The 21,273-nt window shown below is 39.7% G+C and overlaps 1 protein-coding gene across 1 annotated transcript; it reads right to left on the bottom strand.

The window, feature by feature from the left end:
* Positions 1-1,129: 1,129 nt before the first annotated feature.
* LOC149813939 (putative LRR receptor-like serine/threonine-protein kinase At1g05700) lies at positions 1,130-20,799 on the bottom strand. The gene is made up of 14 exons (XM_089991232.1): positions 20,304-20,799; positions 18,974-19,514; positions 18,181-18,665; positions 17,955-18,087; positions 17,799-17,870; positions 17,660-17,731; positions 17,450-17,530; positions 16,946-17,100; positions 16,613-16,833; positions 16,393-16,519; positions 4,062-4,124; positions 3,795-3,984; positions 3,093-3,225; positions 1,130-1,528 (listed from the first exon to the last, which is right to left on the bottom strand). The coding sequence occupies exons 1-14, from the start codon at positions 20,386-20,388 to the stop codon at positions 1,130-1,132; spliced, it is 2,757 nt and encodes a 918-aa protein (XP_089847358.1). The 5' UTR covers positions 20,389-20,799.
* Between the last annotated feature and the right edge of the window lie 474 nt (positions 20,800-21,273).

The raw sequence follows: 21,273 nt of genomic DNA, 5'->3' as shown, positions 1-21,273 counted from the left end.
TCTAATCTGATCTCTTTTGTAAATCGCAAATCTCTATCTACTAAGTTCGACGTTGCCACCATTATCTCTTTTGTAAATCACTATTCTTTGTTTACTTAATTCGACGCTTACACCCTAGTATCATGATGAACAATAAACAAAATGCTGATTCCTCTAACAGTTCAACTATTTCTCACGAGCAGACGACGACAAATTATGCTCCGACGACAGCGGACGACGATAAATGGTGTATCGTCAAAGAGAGCTCCTGTTACAGCAAATGGTGTGTTGTCAAAAGGTGATCCAAAACATTAATCGTCGAGTTCATTTCTTGTTGTAAAGCGATTCTACGTGCAATTGAGGATACATCCTCTCCAAGCAAACAAGCTCATTAATAATGACATCCCACTGCACCATTTTCCTCAGACTGAAGTTGATTCTTAGAGACTCTAGCAATGATGTACTCTTGAGAATATGTTTCACAAACTTCAGTTCAGGCATTGTTCCTTTGAAGGAGCCGATGGGCTTTGACTTAGGCAATGATAAGAGTCGCGAGAATATGCAAAACTATTTACGGGAGGATATTTTCGTCAAACGAATATATATTTTATGAGAGAACATTTCCGTCAAATAGATATCTACCTTTTTTATATGTTATTTTCTTATAAAATCATCATAGATAACATTGACATATGAATTATTGTGGGTCCCAAGATACTCCTTCGTACACACCGAAACACACAAATTTGTCTTCGGGGGAGAACACAACACCCCCCACCCTTAAAGACCCCACCAGTGAAAGGCACCTGCACACCCGGTGGGAGTCGAACCTGAGACGGAGGAGTCAGCATCTTCTCCCAGAGCCTGCCAACTCGGGCGGGAGTTATTGCCATCAAGTTTTGAGGAAGATAAATACAATGCTTTTAACAAAAGGTGATACGCGTTTTCACAGTTTTTATACATACACTTTAAGAGGGACTAGCGGTTAGACAAATAAAACAGGTCTGCCCATAATTTTGCTTGTGATGAAAGCAGTCACTTCGTCAAATTATTCTCACATGGCCGAAAAAATGGACCATAATTGATTTTCTGCAAGGAACAAACTCTGAAGGACTCATATCCACCTTTCCAAGTTTCCAGCCATAAGACCTCATCTGGCTGCTGGAGCTTCGTAAATAATGGTGTTCTCTTGAATATCCTCATCAATCGTAGAGCCAGTAGTGTAGATGCCAGTTGATGGTCCTGATTGTGATGTGAAACCAGACCCTGAGATCGTAGAGCCAGTAGTGTAGATGCCAGTTGATGGTCCGGATTGTGACGTGAAACCAGACTCTGAGATCCCACCTGCTGCATAGCTTGTGTTGCATGACTCAATGGCTTCCTTGAGATCGCTTACCACCTTGCTCATGGCTGGCCTTTTGGTAGCCTGTGCTGCTAGGCATTCTAATGCAGTGTCTGCTACCTTCCACATCGACCCCACATCATACCTGCTCTGCAATCTTGGATCTGCAACGCTTGCAATATCACCTCTCAATAGTTTCGGCCGAATCTGAGTCAAAGAGTTGCAGTGAGTTTTTCCTTCTTTTTCTTAATAATTGATACTATTATGTTATGCATAGGCAAACATGGAAACCAAACCACTTGGATCAAAGTTCAGGAAAAACATATTAAGTTATTAACTTTTGCTGCATCTGATTGTGGTTCTTATTGTGAACGCAGAAATGAGGTGCACTACGCGAAGCATGTGCTCAAGATGTTGCATAACAGCAATTATTATCTGTATAATTCTACTTTTTAAAAGGCATTAGAGGTCTCCCATTTCTCTACAACTCAACCAAAATATGAAAAGAGCATAACAAAAGGACCCGTCCATTTTTCTTATCATTTCCATTAGACAGAAACAACATGACCATTTTGCTACTTTTGGTTTTCTATAAATAGTAATAGATTATACACATATAGACATGCTGGAGTTTTAAACGAGCTTAATGAGCACCTAGTGAACCTACGCTCAGGTTCAAGTTCTGCTTGTTCAAACAAATAAGCCCTTGAAACGAGCTTGGCTTGGATTGTTTTTTAAACAAAAGCTGGAGCTGAGTCCAAGCTTCTCGCATGAAACTCGACTCGTTTCCCACCCCCTACGTAGGATAGATGGAGCTCATAAGACATTGAAACACAATCAATATATGTTAGTAATTATTCCAAAGGAAATCCTATACCCTAGTGCTGCAAAACTGTTGTGTTTCATGCATGTTAAGAGACTGCTGCATCTAATTACAGTAGAACTTCAAGTTGAAGTTTGCAAATGCATAATAAACAGAAAAGAAGACACTCACATGGTGATGCGAGAAATGTCACGAGCAGCTTGTAATTAAGCTGTCCAAAATTTTTCAGGAGCCCGACGAAGGGGTCAAGGTGCAGGATCACATTTACATACACAAAATGGGAAAGAGATTAAAGACATTAAACACGTTCAGTAGTTATTCTAAGATGGAGTAACAAATTTTTGGTATGAGCTGTTATCAGTTATGGAACAATAATTTCAAGATCGTAAAAATTGTCCAAGTTTAATATGTCAAGAAGACGAAAAGTCACTAGGTCCCACGAATATGAGAGAAGCCATAGTAGTTAACATAACTGACAACCCTGTCGAATCTCTTTGCATGTAAAAAACTTTGCACATGAATATTAGATTAAAGTGCGACATAACGGTTAATGAATTAAGCTAAAGGGAGCACACAAATCAAGATCCCGGGATAAAGAAAAGTAGAAAACTGAATGAATTACGAACACGTGGCAGAACTACAGAAGACTGTGAAAACAAAATATTGGCTGCAGCAGATATCTCTAGTCAATGTGATATTAGCAAATATTCAACTTTTATCACTTTTTTGCAGCCTCTAGTCTATATTCTTTAAACTTTGAGATCTATAGCTTTCATTCAGACACCACATGCACTTCCCATCACCCAATGGAGGCCTACGAAGCTATAAAATTGAAAGTACAGATAGACCAGCAAAATACTAAAGCAGTCAACAATCCAGTTCGGTCAAGAAATTTTGGAAAAGGGCCATATAGAAAAAGCAAGATCCAAGTATAGAAAGAATCCATACCCAGTTGGCAATATGAACCCTTTCCCCTGATGGCTCCACAATTATTGGTTTTACCCCAGAGATGAGTTCTAGAAGCACAACTCCAAAGCTGTAGACATCACTCTTTTCATTGAGGCGATTTGTCAAATAATACCTATAACACAAAGCAGAGAAAAAAGAAAAGAAGAGTATGTTAAGTGAATATATCCATCCATATTGCATTCAGTGACAATCCACAAAAAGACTTGCTTGCAGTGTAGTGGTTGCGGTAGTTTTCAGCCGTGAAGTGTCAAGTAACACAAAACATGCTCCCAGCTTAAGAGTGTCTGGAATTACGGCTCAGAGATATAGATCTTTACCTCGCTAAGCCAGACAGAGCTGATAAATTGGCTACTCAGTTTGACTCATGGGACTCAGAATGACCCTAGAGAACTGGAGAAATTACATTGCATGTCAAGATGCCACAATGTCCCCTATGTCACATGGATATGGCTGTGGGTACGAGGACATTATTTTTATAAATTTCCAATATAAGGGGGGTACTGTACATACAAAACAAAGTATCCATGTGACATAGAATGTCCCCAATTTCCAATATACATCCAAACAGGGCCCATCTAACAAAAAATTGTACTGTGTTTTATTTTGATAGCCCTGTATTCTGCACGTAAATAATAAGAGATGAAAAGGGTAGAAATGTCTACGCCAAGAAGGCAAACTCACTCTGGATCCAAATATCCATGCGTACCAACAACCACAGTAGATATGTGAGTTGCGCCATCAGGAATTCCAGTCTTTGACATACCAAAGTCTGCTATCTTCGCCTCAAATCTCTCATTCAAAAGAATGTTTGCACTCTTGATATCTCTGTGAATAATGCCAGGCTTGCACCCAGAATGTAGGTAATCCAGTCCTGCAATACTCAATGTTATTCATCCATACAGTGAACAGTTCCTCATATACAGAAGAATGCAGCTGAGTGTGAACAACCTTGAGCAGAATTAAAAGCGACCTGAAGTCTCTGATTCCAATCCAACATAATCTGTGCACGACCTGATCCCATAAACTCAATTAGTTGGCACAGTATTTTTCTGAGATGTCCTTAATTTGCTCTCTTCCAAGAGAGCCAAAAGGTTTTACGCAAACCATTTACTCAAATCAAAGATCAACCTCTGAGCAACAATGGATTCCCTCATATGTTTATTAAAATCACTTAATGTTAATGGCAAGATGCATCAGAAATCAATGTTATTTGCTTAAGCTATAAAAACAACATATGCTGAGTTCATGACTTCATGCACATACTGTCCAATCCCAGAGCTACTCCTACACCACATGATTCTTGTTTTAAATTCCAATTTTGATGCAAAAACGATTATTTGCTAACTTCATCTATGATCATTGTTAATATATATATATATATATATTATTAACATTGTAATAGGTAAATACTCAATAGGGGTATTTTTGTCTTTTCACAGACTTGTAATAGGTGGTGCCATTAGGGGCACAACAGTCTTTTTGTTTTTATTTGTATAGACTAGGTATTTAATTTAATGTTGAGGGCATATTTGTAATCATCCCATAGAGTTGTTGGGACCTCCCGAACGGCTCTATTTCTAGCCGTTGGGAAGTGTCCCAATGGCTCTAAAGGGCCTTAGTTGTGTATAAATAGGGGCATTCCCCCTCATGTAAAAACTGCTTTCTCAAGCATTTTGTTATACAAAATTTTATATTTTTAAGTGTGCTCTTGGCCCTTGTGTGGCCTATGTGTAACAGCTTTTTGTGTTGACCCATAAGTGTTCTTGGTGCTATTTGATATTGTGTTCTTGTAAGCCCATAAGAGGCATTCTCTTGCATTCTATTTCTCATTTCATTACAATCATGAGTTCTCTTATATGTTTTTCTTTGTTTGACTCCATAGACCAAGTTGGCTTGCTTATTGATTAGGACTTGCCTCAGATTTGCATTTGGTACTTGGCTATTTTGGTTTCATAGTCAATCAAGAAGAATTAGTTGTAGCACATAATTGTTCTGAAGTCAGGTGCCACATGGAGAAATTAATGTCACTTGTCAGTTTCATATATGGACCATAAACAGTATATAGAAAGTATCATGTGCACATGTATAGGAAGCACATGTTGTGCGATACCCTGTAAATACAACAAGACAGGGAGCGTACCTGGATTCGCCATTGATCGTGTAGGAAGTTCGGCGTTCTCCTCAGCCGGTCGACGCCCACAATGAGCCCAGGCCTAATGTCGACGGTGAGCATGACCCTGTTCTACTAAGCCTGAATGCGGAACTGAATTTGGGCAAGGATTCGTTACGAATTCTCATCAAGTTCGTAACCCCTATCCTCTTTATATAGTGGAGGAATTGGGCAGTTACGTGAATGTGGTCTCTCCACATTCACGTAACTCCCACCCACTATCTCCATTAATCAGCCACTTACGTGACCCACTAAGATGGTGTCAAACCGGGTCAGACTGTGGGTTGGACCCGTAACCCAAAAAGTCCAACATTCTCCCACTTGACCCAATTACACCAAAAGTGTACTAAATCGAGATGTATACCGTTATCTCGATTTAATTCTTCATGAGGGTTCACATGCCACCCTTTATCACAAGGATGAATCGTATGAGTCAAGGATATGAACACCCCTTTATGAAATGTCATATTTCCTTATACTACACTACAATTCACCTTCAGTGCTTAGGCATGTAAAGAAATTACCTATATGAATAGGTTGGTCTCTCACCTATTCTATTGGTCCTTTAACATTGTTATTCTGCTATTCTCTCTAACCCATACGAGAGATCATTTATGCAAAATCAACAATAACTCAAAACCTTAGAGAATTAAAACATAAACACAAATGTGATTACATAATGTATTGTCATACATCAGAAGGAATAAAAAAGACCCATCCCCTTTACATGTTGGGAATACAATCCCGGTGCTAGCCCTTTAGTAAGGGGATCCGCAGTCATTTCCTTCGTCCCAATTGTATCAATACATACCAGATGATTCTCAGTCCTTTCTTTAACAACAAAATATTTTAACTACATGTGTCGACACGATGTTGAGCTTTTGTTGTTATTTGAAAAGGACACGGCTGCTTCATTATCACAAAAGATTTTTAGTGGTCTCTCAATAGAGTCCACTATACCAAGACCCATAATAAAGTTTCTTATCCAAATGGCCTGTGACGAAGTCTCGTATAGAGCAATAAATTCCGCCTCTATGGTATGAGCAGCAGTGGTAGACTGTTTTCCGCTTCTCCATGAGACAACACCACCTGCTAGAAGGAAAATGTATCAAGTAGTGAATTTTTTACTGTCAATACACCCTCCTAAGTCCGCATCAGATTATCCAACGACCTCTAGGTGGTCAGTTTTCTTGTAGGTCAACATATAGTCTTTCGGTCCTTGTAAATAGCGCATGACCTTCTTCGCTGCCTTCCAGTGCGCAATGCTTGGATTTGACTGATATCTACCAAGCATTCCCACAGCAAATGCTATATCAGGTCGAGTGCAGGTCTGCGCATACTGTAAACTCCCAACTGCTGAAGCATATGGGACAACATCCATCTGAGCCTTCGCAATATCATCCTGAGGACAGTCCTTCAAGCTCAATTTATCCCCTTTCACTATAGGTGCCGAACTAGGAGAACAATTCTCCATCCCATATCTTTTAAGAACCTTAAGGATATAGGATTTCTGAGATAGGCCAAGGACACCCTTAGTTCTGTTACGACGGATCTCGATTCCAAGGACATAAGTGGCCTCACCCATGTCTTTCATATCGAAATGAGAGGAAAGAAAAGCTTTTGTTTCATGTAAAAGACTCAAATCATTAGTTGCAAGAAAAATATCGTCAACATATAAAACCAAAATTATGAACTTACTCCCACTAGTCTTAATGTAAATACACTGATCAACAATGTTTTCAGTGAATCCAAAGTTCATTATTACCTGATTGAACTTCTTATACCACTGGCGGGAGGCCTGTTTAAGTCCATAAATTGACTTATTCAATTTGCAAACTAAGTTATTTGAGTCATCTATACTGAAACCAGGAGGTTGTTGCATGTATACCTCCTCATCCAGATCCCCATTCAGGAAGGCGGTTTTCACATCCATCTGATGCAGCTCTAAATCAAAATGAGCTACGAGGGCCATGATTATTCTCAATGATTCTTTAGTTGAGACAGGAGAAAAAGTCTCATTATAATCAATGCCCTCTATCTGTGTGAAACCTTTTGCAACAAGCCTAGCCTTGTACCTCTCCACATGACCTTTAGAGTCTGTTTTGGTTTTGTAAACCTATTTACAACCAACAACTCTAACTCCATCAGGTCGAGGTACAAGATCCTACACTTGGTTATTTGCCATAGAGTCAAGCTCTTCTTTCATGGCATTGATCCAATGTGTTGATCTTTCACTTTCAATGGCTTCTGCAAATGTGAAGGGATCTTCATCAATGTCTATGAAATCATTTGACTCTTGTAAATGCACCACATAGTCCGGATGGATAGCAGATTTCCTAATTCTGGTGGACCTCCATACAGGTGCTACAGGTGGTTCAAAATGAGCCTCTGTATCCTGTTGTTGTTGTATATCCTCATCAACAACCGGATCTAGTTGGGATTGATGTTCATTGACTGGACTTTCTCTTACATTACTTAAATGAACAATGATAGAGAAAATCGGGTCATTATCCTCAGCAGGTGTAGAACCTGAATACTGCATTTCCTCAAAATCAATATTTTGAGATGCATCTATCCCAACAGAACCATTTTCAAGAAATTTTGCTTTATCTGTTTCCACTATCTGTGGTGTATAAGATGGACAATAAAACCTAAAGTCTTTCAATCTTTCTGGATAACCAATGAAGAAACCACTAGTTGTCCTAGGATCAAAAACTTTTATATGTGGCTTATACAATTTAGCTTCTGCTGGACATCCCCATATGTGCATATATGACAAAGAAGGTTTTCTACCTGTCCATAACTCGTAAGGAGTCTTTTGAACAACCTTCATAGGAACCTTATTCAAAATATGCACTGCAGTCCTAAGAGTTTCACCCCACAAGGTCAAAGGAAGGTTTGAGTGATTCAACATCGCTCGAACCATTTCTTTAAGCGTACGGTTTCTCCTCTCAGCTACACCATTCTGATAAGCACTACCAGGCATGGTATACTGAGGTACAATGCCTTCCTCTTTTAGAAACCGCACTAATGGACCTTCTTTTTGTCCCATCTCAGTAAAACGACCATAATATTCGCCACCTCTATCTGACCTGACAACCTTAATAACTTCACCGGTTTGTTTCTCTACTTCTTTCTTGAAGTCCTTAAAAACTTGAAAGACTTCAGATTTTTCAGATAATAAGTAGAGATACATATACCGTGAGTAATCGTTTATAAAGGTGACAAAATACTTTTCACCCGTATAACACGGTGAAAAAGGGCCGCAGACATCCGTATGCACTATTTCTAACTTTCCATTGTTGCGTTTGACATCTTTCTTGTATGTGTTAGACTGCTTAGCCTTTATGCAGTCAACACATGGCTCTATATTCGTAAAATCAAGGAATCCAAGGATTCCCTCTTTCACGAGTCTTTGGACTCTCTCTTTCGAGATATGTCCTAATCTTTGATGCCAAAGCAAACAGGATTGATCATCCTTTAGACCACGTTTATTGTCAATCATTGTGTTCTCAATGGAGTGAGATTCTTGAATTTGGAGTTTGGTTCTTAATCGATACAAATCATCACACATATATGCAGAACCTATATTCATTGAATTTTTTATAATAATAAGTTCAGATTTTTCAAATTTAAACACAAAATCAAACTTATCAAGTTTTGAAATTGAAATTAGGCTCCGACTATAAGATGGAACATAAAATGTATCGACCAAATCCAACATGAATCCCGACTCCAACACAATTCTGCAGGTCCCAACGCTCTTGACATGTGAACGCATCTTATTTCCTGAGAAGATGCTTCTTTCATGCTCCGTTGGTTCCCTTTTGTCCAGAAATGCCTGCAAAGAGTTGGCAATGTGCACCGTGGCACCAGAATCAATCCACCAACTATGCAATGGAACATGAATTAGATTGCACTCATGAGAAACGAATGACTCATTACCTTTATTTTCAAGCCATTTCTTGAACTTCAAACAGTCCACCTTCTTATGCCCTTTCTTTTTTGCAGAAGAAACACTTTATAGAAGGACCACCTAACTGGGATTTGGCTTTCGCCTGAGAGTTTGAACTCTCCCCAGTGGCTTTCTTCTGATTCTTCTTTTTGAATGAGCTTTTCTTTTGCCTCGACCTCTGTTTATCCTTATGAGAGGTCATATGTGCACTTTGCACCCTCTCACCCTTCAATCTCTCCTCCTCCTCAACACACTTACTCAAGAGGTCATTAAAAGACCACTCATCATTATGTGTGTTGTAGGAGATTTTAAAGGGTCCATACTCAGTAGGTAACGAGGTTAAGATCAGATGGACTAAAAAAGGAGTCAGAGATGACGAACTTCATGTCATTCAGTTGAGTCGCAATATTCCTTATTTCCAAAATGTGTTCTCGGATGTGACTGTCACCAGCATATTTCATAGACACTAATTTGGACATGAGGGTACTGGCCCTTGCCTTATTAGAAGTGACAAACTGAGCCTCAATGGCTCCCAGAAATTCCTTCACAGTCCTACAATGAGAAATTGCGTCTCGAATGTTCTTAGCCACCCGAGATTGCAAAAGCAACAGGCTAAGTCTGTTCGAGCGCTCCCACTTCTCAGAGGCAACCTTCTGATCGACTGTGCTCTGCTCATTAAGAGCGGGAGGTTCGTCAATTCTAAGAGCTAGATCTAAATCCATATAGCCCAAAGTGAATAAAACAATTTCTTTCCAATCAGAAAAATTCGATCCATCTAAGATAGGGATACTACTTGAACCGTCGATATAGAAGGAACCTGATAAATCATGAAACGAAAAACGGAAAGACATTACTATTATTGCTCAGACGAGACTCGTGTTGAAAAGGTAAAAGTGAGACCCTTTATTTTCACATTTTCTGAGACAAGCATAGTTGAGCCATTATCGTTTCACTTTGGTGAAAACGATAATACTCATAATTGCTCCGTCTCTTCAATTCTCAAGGAATTGTCTTCAGTTGGTGAAACTAGTAGATCATGAATCCAGAGGCAATTCAACACTATACCTTTGGGTACGAACATGCTTCATGGGCTGGAATGCACATCTACTATCACACCCTTGTAAATTTTGGAACACAACGACCTACTTTTGGGTAGAATCGATGTTTCATAAATTCACACACAATCATAATTACGAATCTTAATACGGTTCAAAGAATCCTTAATTAATACGACTCAGATCACTTTGGTGATTACATGAATCGGTTAATCAAAATCTTTTACAGAAAAACCTATTCGTATTATGGAGCACACCCATGCACACATTTTAATGCATGTATATTCATGACATAATATCAGTTCATACTTCAACAAAAATGCATAAACTAATTGTCATAAATTTAGTTATAATTCATGCTTAAAATCATCATGCATAACTTAACCAACGCTAAATACATGAATTAACATGCATAAATCATGCATTATTCAAAATAAACACTTTATAAAGCATGAAAAATAACAAAAGCATGCTCATATGGGTAAAACCCAGGGTCCGCATGTAGGAACCGGTCTGAAATCGCCCCGAACCGGTCATCTAAGGGTCCGAACCGGTTCTGAACCTTATAAACCGGTACTTAATATGAACAAAAAGTTCATAAAACCCTATAACAGTATGCCAAAATCCCTGTAATTCTTTATATTTATGAAAACAGAGTCTCAGCATCTCGGAACCGATGAAAAACTGGAAAGAACCGGTCAAAAACAGCTCCGAACCGGTTCTAGAAGGGGTCGGATCAGGTTCCTGATCCGATTCAGTCTCAATAGTGTTTCGATCCTGTTTTTATGGATCCAACCCAGTTTTAAATGGGATTCGGGTCTGACCCGACCCATACTTAATACGAATCAGACCCGGCCCGAATAGAACCCGGTCTTAAACAGGCCCGGGTCGGACCCGGTCCAAAACAGACCTGGGTCGGACCCGGTCCAGAACGGATACCGGGTATGACCCGGTCCTTCATGGATCCGGGTATGACCCTGTCCAAACCGGATACCGGGTTCGACCCGGTACAACATGGACCCGAGTACGACCCGGTCCAAACCTGATGCCGGGTAAGACCCGGTCCTTTATGGACCCGGGTTCGACCCGGTCCGAAACGGACCCTGGACCTTAATGGGTCCGGATCGGACCCGATCCGGTCTCCTTTTAAAACCTAAACAGAAACCCGATGGTTTCTGTTTCAGTTTTAGGGAAACCGAAAAGGGGGTTTCCGCCCTTTTCGGTTCCACGGCGACCCACGTCGCCGTCACGGCGACCGGCGCAGCTGCCGGCGACCTGCGTCACCCCACGGTGACGCCAGTCCGGCGACCACCCCCCTGTCAGACGACGTCGCCCCACGACGACGATCCACGACCTTGCTGTCTGATGGTAGAAGGGCACGACCGGAACAACAGTGCCGACAAGATCACCGGCGACCGACGGATGATTTAGCCGGCATATCGCCCCACGGCGATGGTCCAATCCAGCGACAGCCCCGGCAAAAACCCACCCCCTCCCCGGCGACAGGTAAGGGTTTCAATAAAAAAAATTTTTTGTTGCCGCTGGTTTACCGGTCACTCCGGCGATGAGGTGGGGTATCCTCGGCGCCGGTAAGACCGCCGCTGTCACCTGCAGCTTTCCGGCAAAAGGCCCAGACGCCGGCCATCCCCGTCAACATCTCCAGCATATGCCGTCCACCCGACGGTGTAGGGAATTACAGGTGACGACTCCGACGATGGGAAATGGAAGTCGCCCTTTAAGGTGACATTTGCCGGTGATGACTGTCGCCCCACAGCAACAGTCTGCCTGAAACTCAATGTTGTTTGCAAACTGTTTGCATCTGCCAGGATGTCACCCTACGGTGACATACGTTCGCAGAAATCAGGCAACGGGGTGAAAATGCCGAATGGGTCTACACGGCCACGCGCAGCGGAAATGCATGGCAGTGGGCCCATAACCCTATGTTGTGCGATACCCTGTAAATACAACAAGACAGGGAGCGTACCTGGATTCGCCATTGATCGTGTAGGAAGTTCAGCGTTCTCCTCAGCCGGTCGACGCCCACAATGAGCCCAAGCCTAATGTCGACGGTGAGCAGGACCCTGTTCTGCTAAGCCTGAATGCGGAACTGAATTTGGGCAGGGATTCGTTACGAATTCTCATCAACTTCGTAACCCCCATCCTCTTTATATAATGGAGGAATTGGGCAGTTACGTGAATGTGGTCTCTCCACATTCACGTAACTCCCACCCACTATCTCCATTAATCAGCCACTTACGTGACCCACTAAGATGGTGTCAAACCGAGTCAGACTGTGGGCTGGACCCGTAACCCAAAAAGTCCAACAACACAATTTTAAACCATTGTTGCCTGAGCAAGAATCTTAGCCAGGAATTGAGCACCCTCAGAAAGAGGAAGTATAGGAGGCACATGGTACTGTGTTATAAATATTCCATTCACTAAAAGAGTTTTTTCAATAAATGTTGATAGGCGTATGAAAAAAAAAATTCTTTTGTGTCTACATTAGCATGCATGAGTATCTTCTTGTTCTAAAATATCAGGAAACCAAGCTTCGAACAAGGGAATTGTGTTCTACTGCCCTGACTCTGAAGAACCTCGCCACTTCTAAATCCTGTTTCTCAAGTGTCTTCCTGTAGACACTGTGCTATCAGAGGCACACTTTGTGAGCTAATTATGAAGGCTCCAGTAGCAGTTGTTTTAGGTGCAAGTCAGTCTGCTTCATCCATATGTAAGAAGTTAGCATGATGCCTATCATTTTCCTTATCAAGAATGCATTTTGACTATTGGTGACATGCTTGCCAAGCAAAGTTGAGACGTCAACAGTTCAACACTAGATGCCAGTCCAAAGCCTTAGTGAAGGAGGCTTGGGTCTGGTGGTCGGATGAATGTGATAACTTCTTCCAAATCTTAAAAGCTGATATGATGTGTGCATAGGACAAGGTCTGCTGATGATGATCACCTGAATGCCTAGAGAGAGAGAGAGAGAGAGAGAGAGAGAGAGAGAGAGAGAGAGAGAGAGAGAGTGAAGCTGTGTGAATCATATTGTCCCAAATGTCACAGACCATGAGTAGACTATTTGGACTGATGAGATGGCCTACATAATCATTTTGATGTTGTAACTATCTATACAACAACAACAACAACAACTACGCCTTCATCCCAAAACAATTGGGGTCAGCGATATGAACCAAAAAAGAAATTCATTTTGGGTCTTCCACATGAATCCTTTTCCTCCAATCATTTCTATCCAATGCCATGTCCTCAGTGAGGTTCAAAGCATTCATATCCTTTCCTATCATCTCCATCCAAGTCTTCCTAGGCCTACCCCGACCTCTTTTAACTAATATATTTTCCCATTTCTCCAACCTTCTAACTGGAGCATCATTAGGCCTTCGCCGAATATGTCCAAACCACCGTAAACGATTCTCTCGCATCTTATTTTCAATGGGTGCAACACCTACCTTCTTACGTATCTCCTCGTTCCGAATCTTATCTTTTATTGTATTTCCACACATCCATCTAAGCATCCGCATCTCAGCTACACTCATTTTTTGAATATGATGTCTCTTGGCAGCCCAACATTCCGTACCATATAGTAAAGCGGGTCTAATAGTCGTCCTATAAAACTTTCCCTTCAACCGCAATGGCATTCTACGATCGCACAGCACTCCAGTTGCACTTTTCCATTTCATCCACCCAACCTTTATCCTATGATTTACATCTCCATCAATTTCTCCATACTTTTGAATAATGGATCCCAAATATTTGAAATAATCATTCACCGGTATTTCTTGCTCACCAAGTTTCACTACACTCTCTTCACTACTTCGTTGCTTACTAAACCGACATTCCATATATTCAGTCTTACTCTTACTCAACTTAAAACCTCTAGCTTCCAATGTCTGTCTCCATAATTCTAACTTAGCATTAACCCCAGTTCTAGACTCATCAATCAAAACAATATCATCAGCAAACAACATACACCACGGTACATTTTCTTGAATTGATCTCGTAAGCTCATCCATCACTATCGCAAATAGGAAAGGGCTTAAAGCAGATCCTTGATGTAACCCAACCGTTATCGGAAAATTGGTTGTCACCCCTCCACAAGTGCGGACATTGGTTACTACTCCTTCATACATATCTTTAATTATACTAATGTATTTGAGAGAAACACCTTTCTTCATCATTGTCCACCAGAGAACGTCCCTAGGTACTCTATCGTATGCCTTCTCTAAATCAATAAAAACCATATGCAAATCTTTGTTCCTCTCTCTATATCTTTCAATAAGTTGTCTAAGAAGATGTATAGCTTCCATAGTTGATCTTCCAGGCATAAAACCAAATTGATTCTCCGATATCGTGACAACCTTCCTCAACCTAGACTCAATCACCCTCTCCCAAAGTTTCATAGTATGACTCATGAGTTTTATACCCCGATAGTTTGTGCAATCTTGTATATCACCCTTATTCTTATATAAAGGCACCAAAGTACTCTTCCTCCACTCATTAGGCATCTTATTTGTTCGCCAAATCAAATTAAAAAGATTTGTCAACCATTCTAAACCTTTCTCTCCCAAGCATTTCCAAGCCTCGATAGGTATACCATTTGGGCCATCTGCCCTTCTTGATTTCATTTTCTTCAAAGCCTCTGCAATTTCTTTCTTTTGAATCTTGCGCATGAAGTCACGATTTATCTCATGAAAAGGAATGGAGAAGTCTCCAAGATCTTGAGCATGACTATCATTAAATAGCTTATCAAAATAATCTTTCCTTCTCTCCTTAATCTCCTCATCTTTGACTAAAACCCTTTGCGTTTCATCTTTGATACATCTAACCATACCCAAATCCTTCGATTTCCTATCTCTCATCTTTGCAAGCCTATAAATATCCTTCTCGCCTTCTTTGGTATCCAACTTGTCATAAACCTCCTTATATACCTTAGCCCTCGCGTTTCGAACAACTTTTTTAGCTTCCTTCTTTGCTATCATATACTTCTCCAAATTCTCATTATCACGACTCTTACTTAGATTTCTATAACACTCTCTTTTAACCTTAATAGCTAATTTGACATCCTCGTTCCACCATGATGTATCCTTACCTAGTGGTGCACCGCCTTTAGACTCACCCAATACCTCCTTAGCCACTTTTCTCATGCCACCCGCTATCTTATTCCACATTGATTCTGAATCCTCCTCGAGACACCAATCAACTTCCTTAACTACCTGCTCTACAAACATTCCTTGTTTAGCTCTTTTCAGTGCCCACCACTTAATTCTAGGATCTATCCTATGTCTATCCCTTTTGCGACATTGTCTAATTCTAAGATCTAAAATTAAGACTCTATGTTGTGTAGCTACACTCTCTCCTGGTATAACCTTACAATCGATGCAATAACCCCTATCTCTCTTTCTAAGTAGGAAAAAATCTATCTGACTCGTATTAACCCCACTTTTAAATGTTACTAGGTGAGACTCCCTCTTCCTAAACCAAGTGTTTGCTAAGATCAAATCATAGGACAAACAAAAATCTAAAATCCTTTCTCCACTTTCATTTCTTTCTCCTATACCATAGCCTCCATGGATACTCTCAAATCCATCCCTACTAATGCCTACATGTCCATTAAGGTCACCGCCGATGAAAAGCTTTTCTCCATAAGATATCCCTTGTACTACTCCATCTAAATCTTCCCAAAATTGATGCTTAATGGAATCATCTAAACCTACTTGAGGTGCATAAACACTAATAATATTAATAATATCCGTACCTAATACTAATCTAATAAGTAAAATTCTATCACCCTTCCTACAGACCTCAACTAAATTATCTATAAACTGACGACTCATAACAATCCCTACTCCATTCCTATTCCTATTCCTATTTATTCCTGTATACCAAATCTTATATCCCCAAGGTTCTATCCATGTTGTAACTATCTATGTTGAAGAAAAAATCAAAGGGATCATGCACTTAAAATCACAGGGATAATTACATGCATAATAGGCCTATTAAAATATCATTTGACACACTAATACAATTGCTAAGATAAATGTATTATTTTGTTTAGAACACAAACATAAAGTTTATAGTAAGATCTACCTGATAAAATATTCTGCAGATTTCCTCTAGAGATGTACTCATAAACTAATATCATGTTCTCTGCTTCATCACAGTATCCAAAAAAAGACACGAGATTTTTGTGGTGAACCCTTGAGAGAAGAGTAACCTGCAAAAGATACAAGAAACAGTGCCATCTTACATTCTTTAACAAGATTGGTCAAATGTGCTTTTAAAGTAATAAAAACTTTAATCACCAAACCTCAGTATAGAATTCCTTGGGTCCTTGTTTAGATTTATCAGAAAGTATCTTCACAGCAACATTTTGCCCATCCTGTAAGCATCCATGATATACAGGTCCATATCCTCCTTCGCCAATCTTTCTGCTAAAATTATTGGTGATACTTATGACTTCTGAATGGGTGAATGCTCGGCAACCAGTTGACTTCCCTATCAATTGATTCCCACTGGCCAAAGGTGGTTCTTTAAATTTCATCAAGTAAATGAAATATTAGCATACTACAGTAAAACCCATGTAGAACCAAGATGAAAACTAGATAGTGAAAATAAGTCCAAATTAATGGGACATAATTACTTGGAGATCTCCTCTTCACAATAATAAAAATAGCTGCACAAACTAACAACACAATAATAGCAGCCACTATGCCGATAACTACACCCTTGTTGGTCTTCTTTCCAGCAGATGTGTTGCAAGTATTTGACGAGCAAAGGTTCTGATTTCCAGAAATGCTACAATCACAATGCAAAAGACAGTTACCAGATATTGTGTTTAACAAAATTGACCAAAGGAAAAAGCGAGACCTGTATTTAATGTGTGCATATGCCTGTGTGTGTACAGTGTGCGTGTGTGCATGCATGTGATCAAATGCATCTGTCAAGAACCCAATACTATCTTATATCATGACCAATTAATAAATAAACAAATACATTTATAGGTCATGTTCAATTAATGCCTTGACAATTATGTCAACATGAGTGTGGCATAGAAGCAAAAGCAAAAGCCCTGTCAAGATACTCGAATTCCTGGAGTGACTGGCAATAAACAGGCTGTTGGTAACGCAAACGTAGCAATACCAACCTCAACAAAAGGCTGCCACTTTGATTCCTACGTAGAAGTGCATCTGGAATCGAACCACTCAGATTGTTATCTGACAAATTTCTGCAGTCCAAAATTGTGTAAGGCAAGGGAAATTAACAACCAAGTCATATATCCAAATAACTGATGAAAACTTTAGAGGGAACTTGACAGAAGGAATATCCCTAATCCAAACCTAGGTCCATGTCTTACAGATTATTCAACTGTGTTAGATCGGTAAGAAAAGAAGGGATTGAGCCTGTCAAATTATTGCCTGCCAAGTTCCTGCCAAAAGTGATATAGCATGTTCAGTTATTTTCCTGTGAAACCATTTATAGATCATGATACTTACAAACTCACTAAGGCTGTCAATTCAGAAAGACTTTGGGGAATCTCACCACTCAATCCACTGTTTGATAGATCCCTACAGTTGACATGTACAAAACAATTTTCAGGGAAGACGCCGAACCTTCTCTTTTTCTAAGCTTATAATAAAAAAGTTACATACAGAGAAGTAACCCTGGGTGAAGAGTCGTTGCCGCAAATTATATTCTCCCATACATAACCTTGTGGTAGACAAGGATCTCCCGTCCAATTGTTGTTGAGCTTAAGTTCATTTTTAATGTTTATAAGGGCACCCACTGTGATCATGAAAATAAAATCTTTTTTGGTAAGTGGCCTTCATGGCTAGTACTCTTATCTATGGAAGAGAGTTTGTGGCATAGTAGACTCACCATCTTGACTATCAGTTAGAGAACTTGAGAACGGTCTGACAATATAGAATTCAAGTGCATTAAGAATGGGAGACATTGTAGACCTTGCAGTTGGCTTGAGCTCAACTCGATTGCTTCCTATCCCAAGCATTGGCAGGTAGCTTGATCTGGAATATGTGGCAACAGCAGTCAGGTATGAAGGCTGTTGGGCTTTGTACCATTCCACATAGTTCAATGTGATTGTGAACTCCCTAGTTTGATTTGCCTCGAGCTTCTGCAATTCAGCTATATGTATGCACATGTAGAAATACGTATTCTTTGGAACATTTGCGGGATTCCATACAATTGAGTCGCTCGTGTTGGAATTGATAACTGCAGTTTGCATTACAGCTGATGGTGGACTAAAATCATTATTGACTGGTTCAACATGAAGTGTGGTATTGATCGATACCAAAGTGGGGCTGGCAGGTGATAACCAAAAGCGATCAAAAATGTCATCTGGGTACCTGGAAGAACATCAATCTTAGGATCAAATAAGAACAAAACTTATACTGACTGTAAATTATAGAGTGGGACATAGAAGGTACATTGTGAAATAGATCACACCCTCCATGTTAATCAAAATGCTGTAGCGTTCAGATGTCCAGCTAAACATTTTAAAATGAACAATATGCTAATGGAAATTTGTTAATATTAGCCTAAAAAAAAATTATGGAGCAAAATAATTCTTTTATGTAGGAATACGGACTGAATGGAAATCACAAGAAACATAACATCCAAGTTCGTACTTAACATCAATTTGCAGATAACACACCTGAACATCTCTCCATTTAAGGATCCAAAATTGACGCGTTGTTCTGTAATCATTGCTGTTGTACTGTTCAAAATCGTGTAACCAGTCGCATTCATTGGACGGAGCTCTATGGAAGATATGAACGGTATATCAGATGTTGTCTTCAAGAGGCAAACCGAGACACTTTTATCTGTTGGGACGAACATTACTTCGAGCCATGACCAATCCGAAGCTGAACCAGTTACCGTGCTTACAAAATTAACACCCAGATAGAAGTCGAATTGAGGAAAGGAATTCAGCCCATCATAGTTTCCATACATAAAAGAAGCTTTGAGCAGATACTTGGTCCCAGGTGTTACGGGTCCAACTGTGTAACAGTTCCTCTTTCCATATGGAAAACTTCGCAGATGCCATAGGTATTTTGACACTGTTGACATGTATTTGGTTACAACCGTTCCATTTACCCCCAACTTCGTAATATTAGAATCAGATACATACTTAATTCCAGTTTTTGCATCCACATGACTTGCTTCAAGACCCCCACAATCTATACTTATAAATCCTGGTCAAATTTGAGTGAAACTATTTTAGCACATCAAACAACTGTTTCACAATGCATAACATTGTTTATTTACACAGCTTCAAATACACTCAGATTCATCGAGAAAATTTCACAAAAGTATCAAAATCCAAAAGTTGAAAACTGCATTGGATAGATGTTTATTTTGCATCCATTAGCTAGACTTCTTGAGCTATCATCCAGGTGAGAATTCAAAATGTTTTGAATGATAAATAATTAAATGCGCGAAATTTCTCATTGAAAATCCAAAAATCTAATTCTGAATGTTAGTGGACTAACTGGATCATAATCTGCACCAACCATTTTAAGAATTATATCACAGACACGATTCCTGCGATATCGGCCTGAATTCACACCTTCAAGGCCAACTCAATCTTCTCAGTAAGCACGCACATACGAGCACGATGTGAGCTAAGAACATGCAGATTTTCACATACGCATCATATATACTTATTATGAACTCCAGAGTCCAATGAATGTTTTTAGCATTTCAGCAAATCCTCTAAGCAGGAAAAAAATTCCTGAGAATCAGAAAAGCCGAAATCCGGAACAACTTGCAGCTCAGGATTCCAAATTTTGTAGCCTTGACCTCAAAATGCGTACTCTTAATCCAAATTGATTTTCATAACTTAATGCAAGTTTCCAAATTAAGATCAAACCATCCACCAATCCTTCATCGCCTGCTTCTATTCTTCAGGAATTCATGAAATTTAAAAAATCAAAGAGAGAGAGAGAGAAAATGATTCTATGGACTAGGATTTGGCATCGTACCTGGTTCTTGCCCTACAACGATCAGATTCTGAAGAAGATTTGCAAACAACAAAAAGCAAAACAACACCTCTCCCAACCTCTTCATCTCCAGAATGACTAGAGCTCACAGATCCGATCAAAGGCAAAATTTTCAAAATAAACCAAAAAATCGAAAAAAAAAATCAAAGAAAGAGAAGGAAATCCAAGGATTGGTATTTAGGACATCACAGAACGAAGAGATTATATCGTCGAGTGCTATAAAACTACCAAACAAACGTCCAAAAATAATGAAATTAAGACGAAATTACGGTAGAAAAAAAAACAAACGGAGAAAAAAAAAAGGATAGAAATGAAGGAGATTCTCCAACTGTGAATGCGATCTCAGTTTGTCCATTTGTTTAGTGGTTGACTTTGACTTTAGGGCTTCCTTCGGCCACCATTAACGCGGACTCCTCCTCTGTTAATGTAACAAAAAAAAAAAGCAGCATGTAGAGAGAGTGTTGATAACTTGAAAACTAGTCCGGCTCCCCGCGCGGGCTTTCTTTTTACGGCCATTCGTTTGACTTGCAATTTTATAAAAAAACAGAGGAGAATTTCATTTAGGGGCCAACTTTTTTACTTATAATTAAAAAAATGCGACCATATTTTTTTTAGAATTTCAAATACTGGCCAAACATTTCCTAAAAACAGGAAAATAGGGATCTGAATAGGGCTGCTAACGAGTTGGATACGGGCCAGATCCTAATTGAAATATGAAATGCAAACAGTAGATTTGATCCAGATCCATATCCGAAACAAATCCGAGGGTGTTAGATTGAATCTGAATCTAAAATGCATGTGATACTAGATCCGGAAAAAAGAACAAAACAAGTAATTTGCATGAACAAAATGCATTCGGTTGGATTTTGATTCGGATAAACTCTAAATTTGACTTAAAATGTTGATCCTATTAAATGAATCCAAATCAACATTCACATAAAGGCACGTTTAG

Source organism: Nuphar pumila, chromosome 16 (genome assembly GCF_984573655.1).
Source record: "Nuphar pumila chromosome 16, dmNupPumi1.hap1.1, whole genome shotgun sequence".
Taxonomy (NCBI): domain Eukaryota; kingdom Viridiplantae; phylum Streptophyta; class Magnoliopsida; order Nymphaeales; family Nymphaeaceae; genus Nuphar; species Nuphar pumila.
Note: the sequence above shows the minus strand (reverse complement) of the source record. Positions and strands in the feature narration are given on the sequence as shown.

What these genes read in the sequence shown, in the direction of transcription:
- LOC149813939 (XM_089991232.1), bottom strand. Translation starts at nt 20,388, where the DNA reads ATGAAGAGGTTGGGAGAGGTGTTGTTTTGCTTTTTGTTGTTTGCAAAT. An exon ending in TTGACAGCCTTAGTGAGTTT is followed by an intron (nt 17,732 to 17,798) that starts GTAAGTATCATG and finishes CACTTTTGGCAG; the next exon opens with GAACTTGGCAGGCAATAATT. An exon ending in CGCTTTTAATTCTGCTCAAG is followed by an intron (nt 3,985 to 4,061) that starts GTTGTTCACACT and finishes TGAGTATTGCAG; the next exon opens with GACTGGATTACCTACATTCT.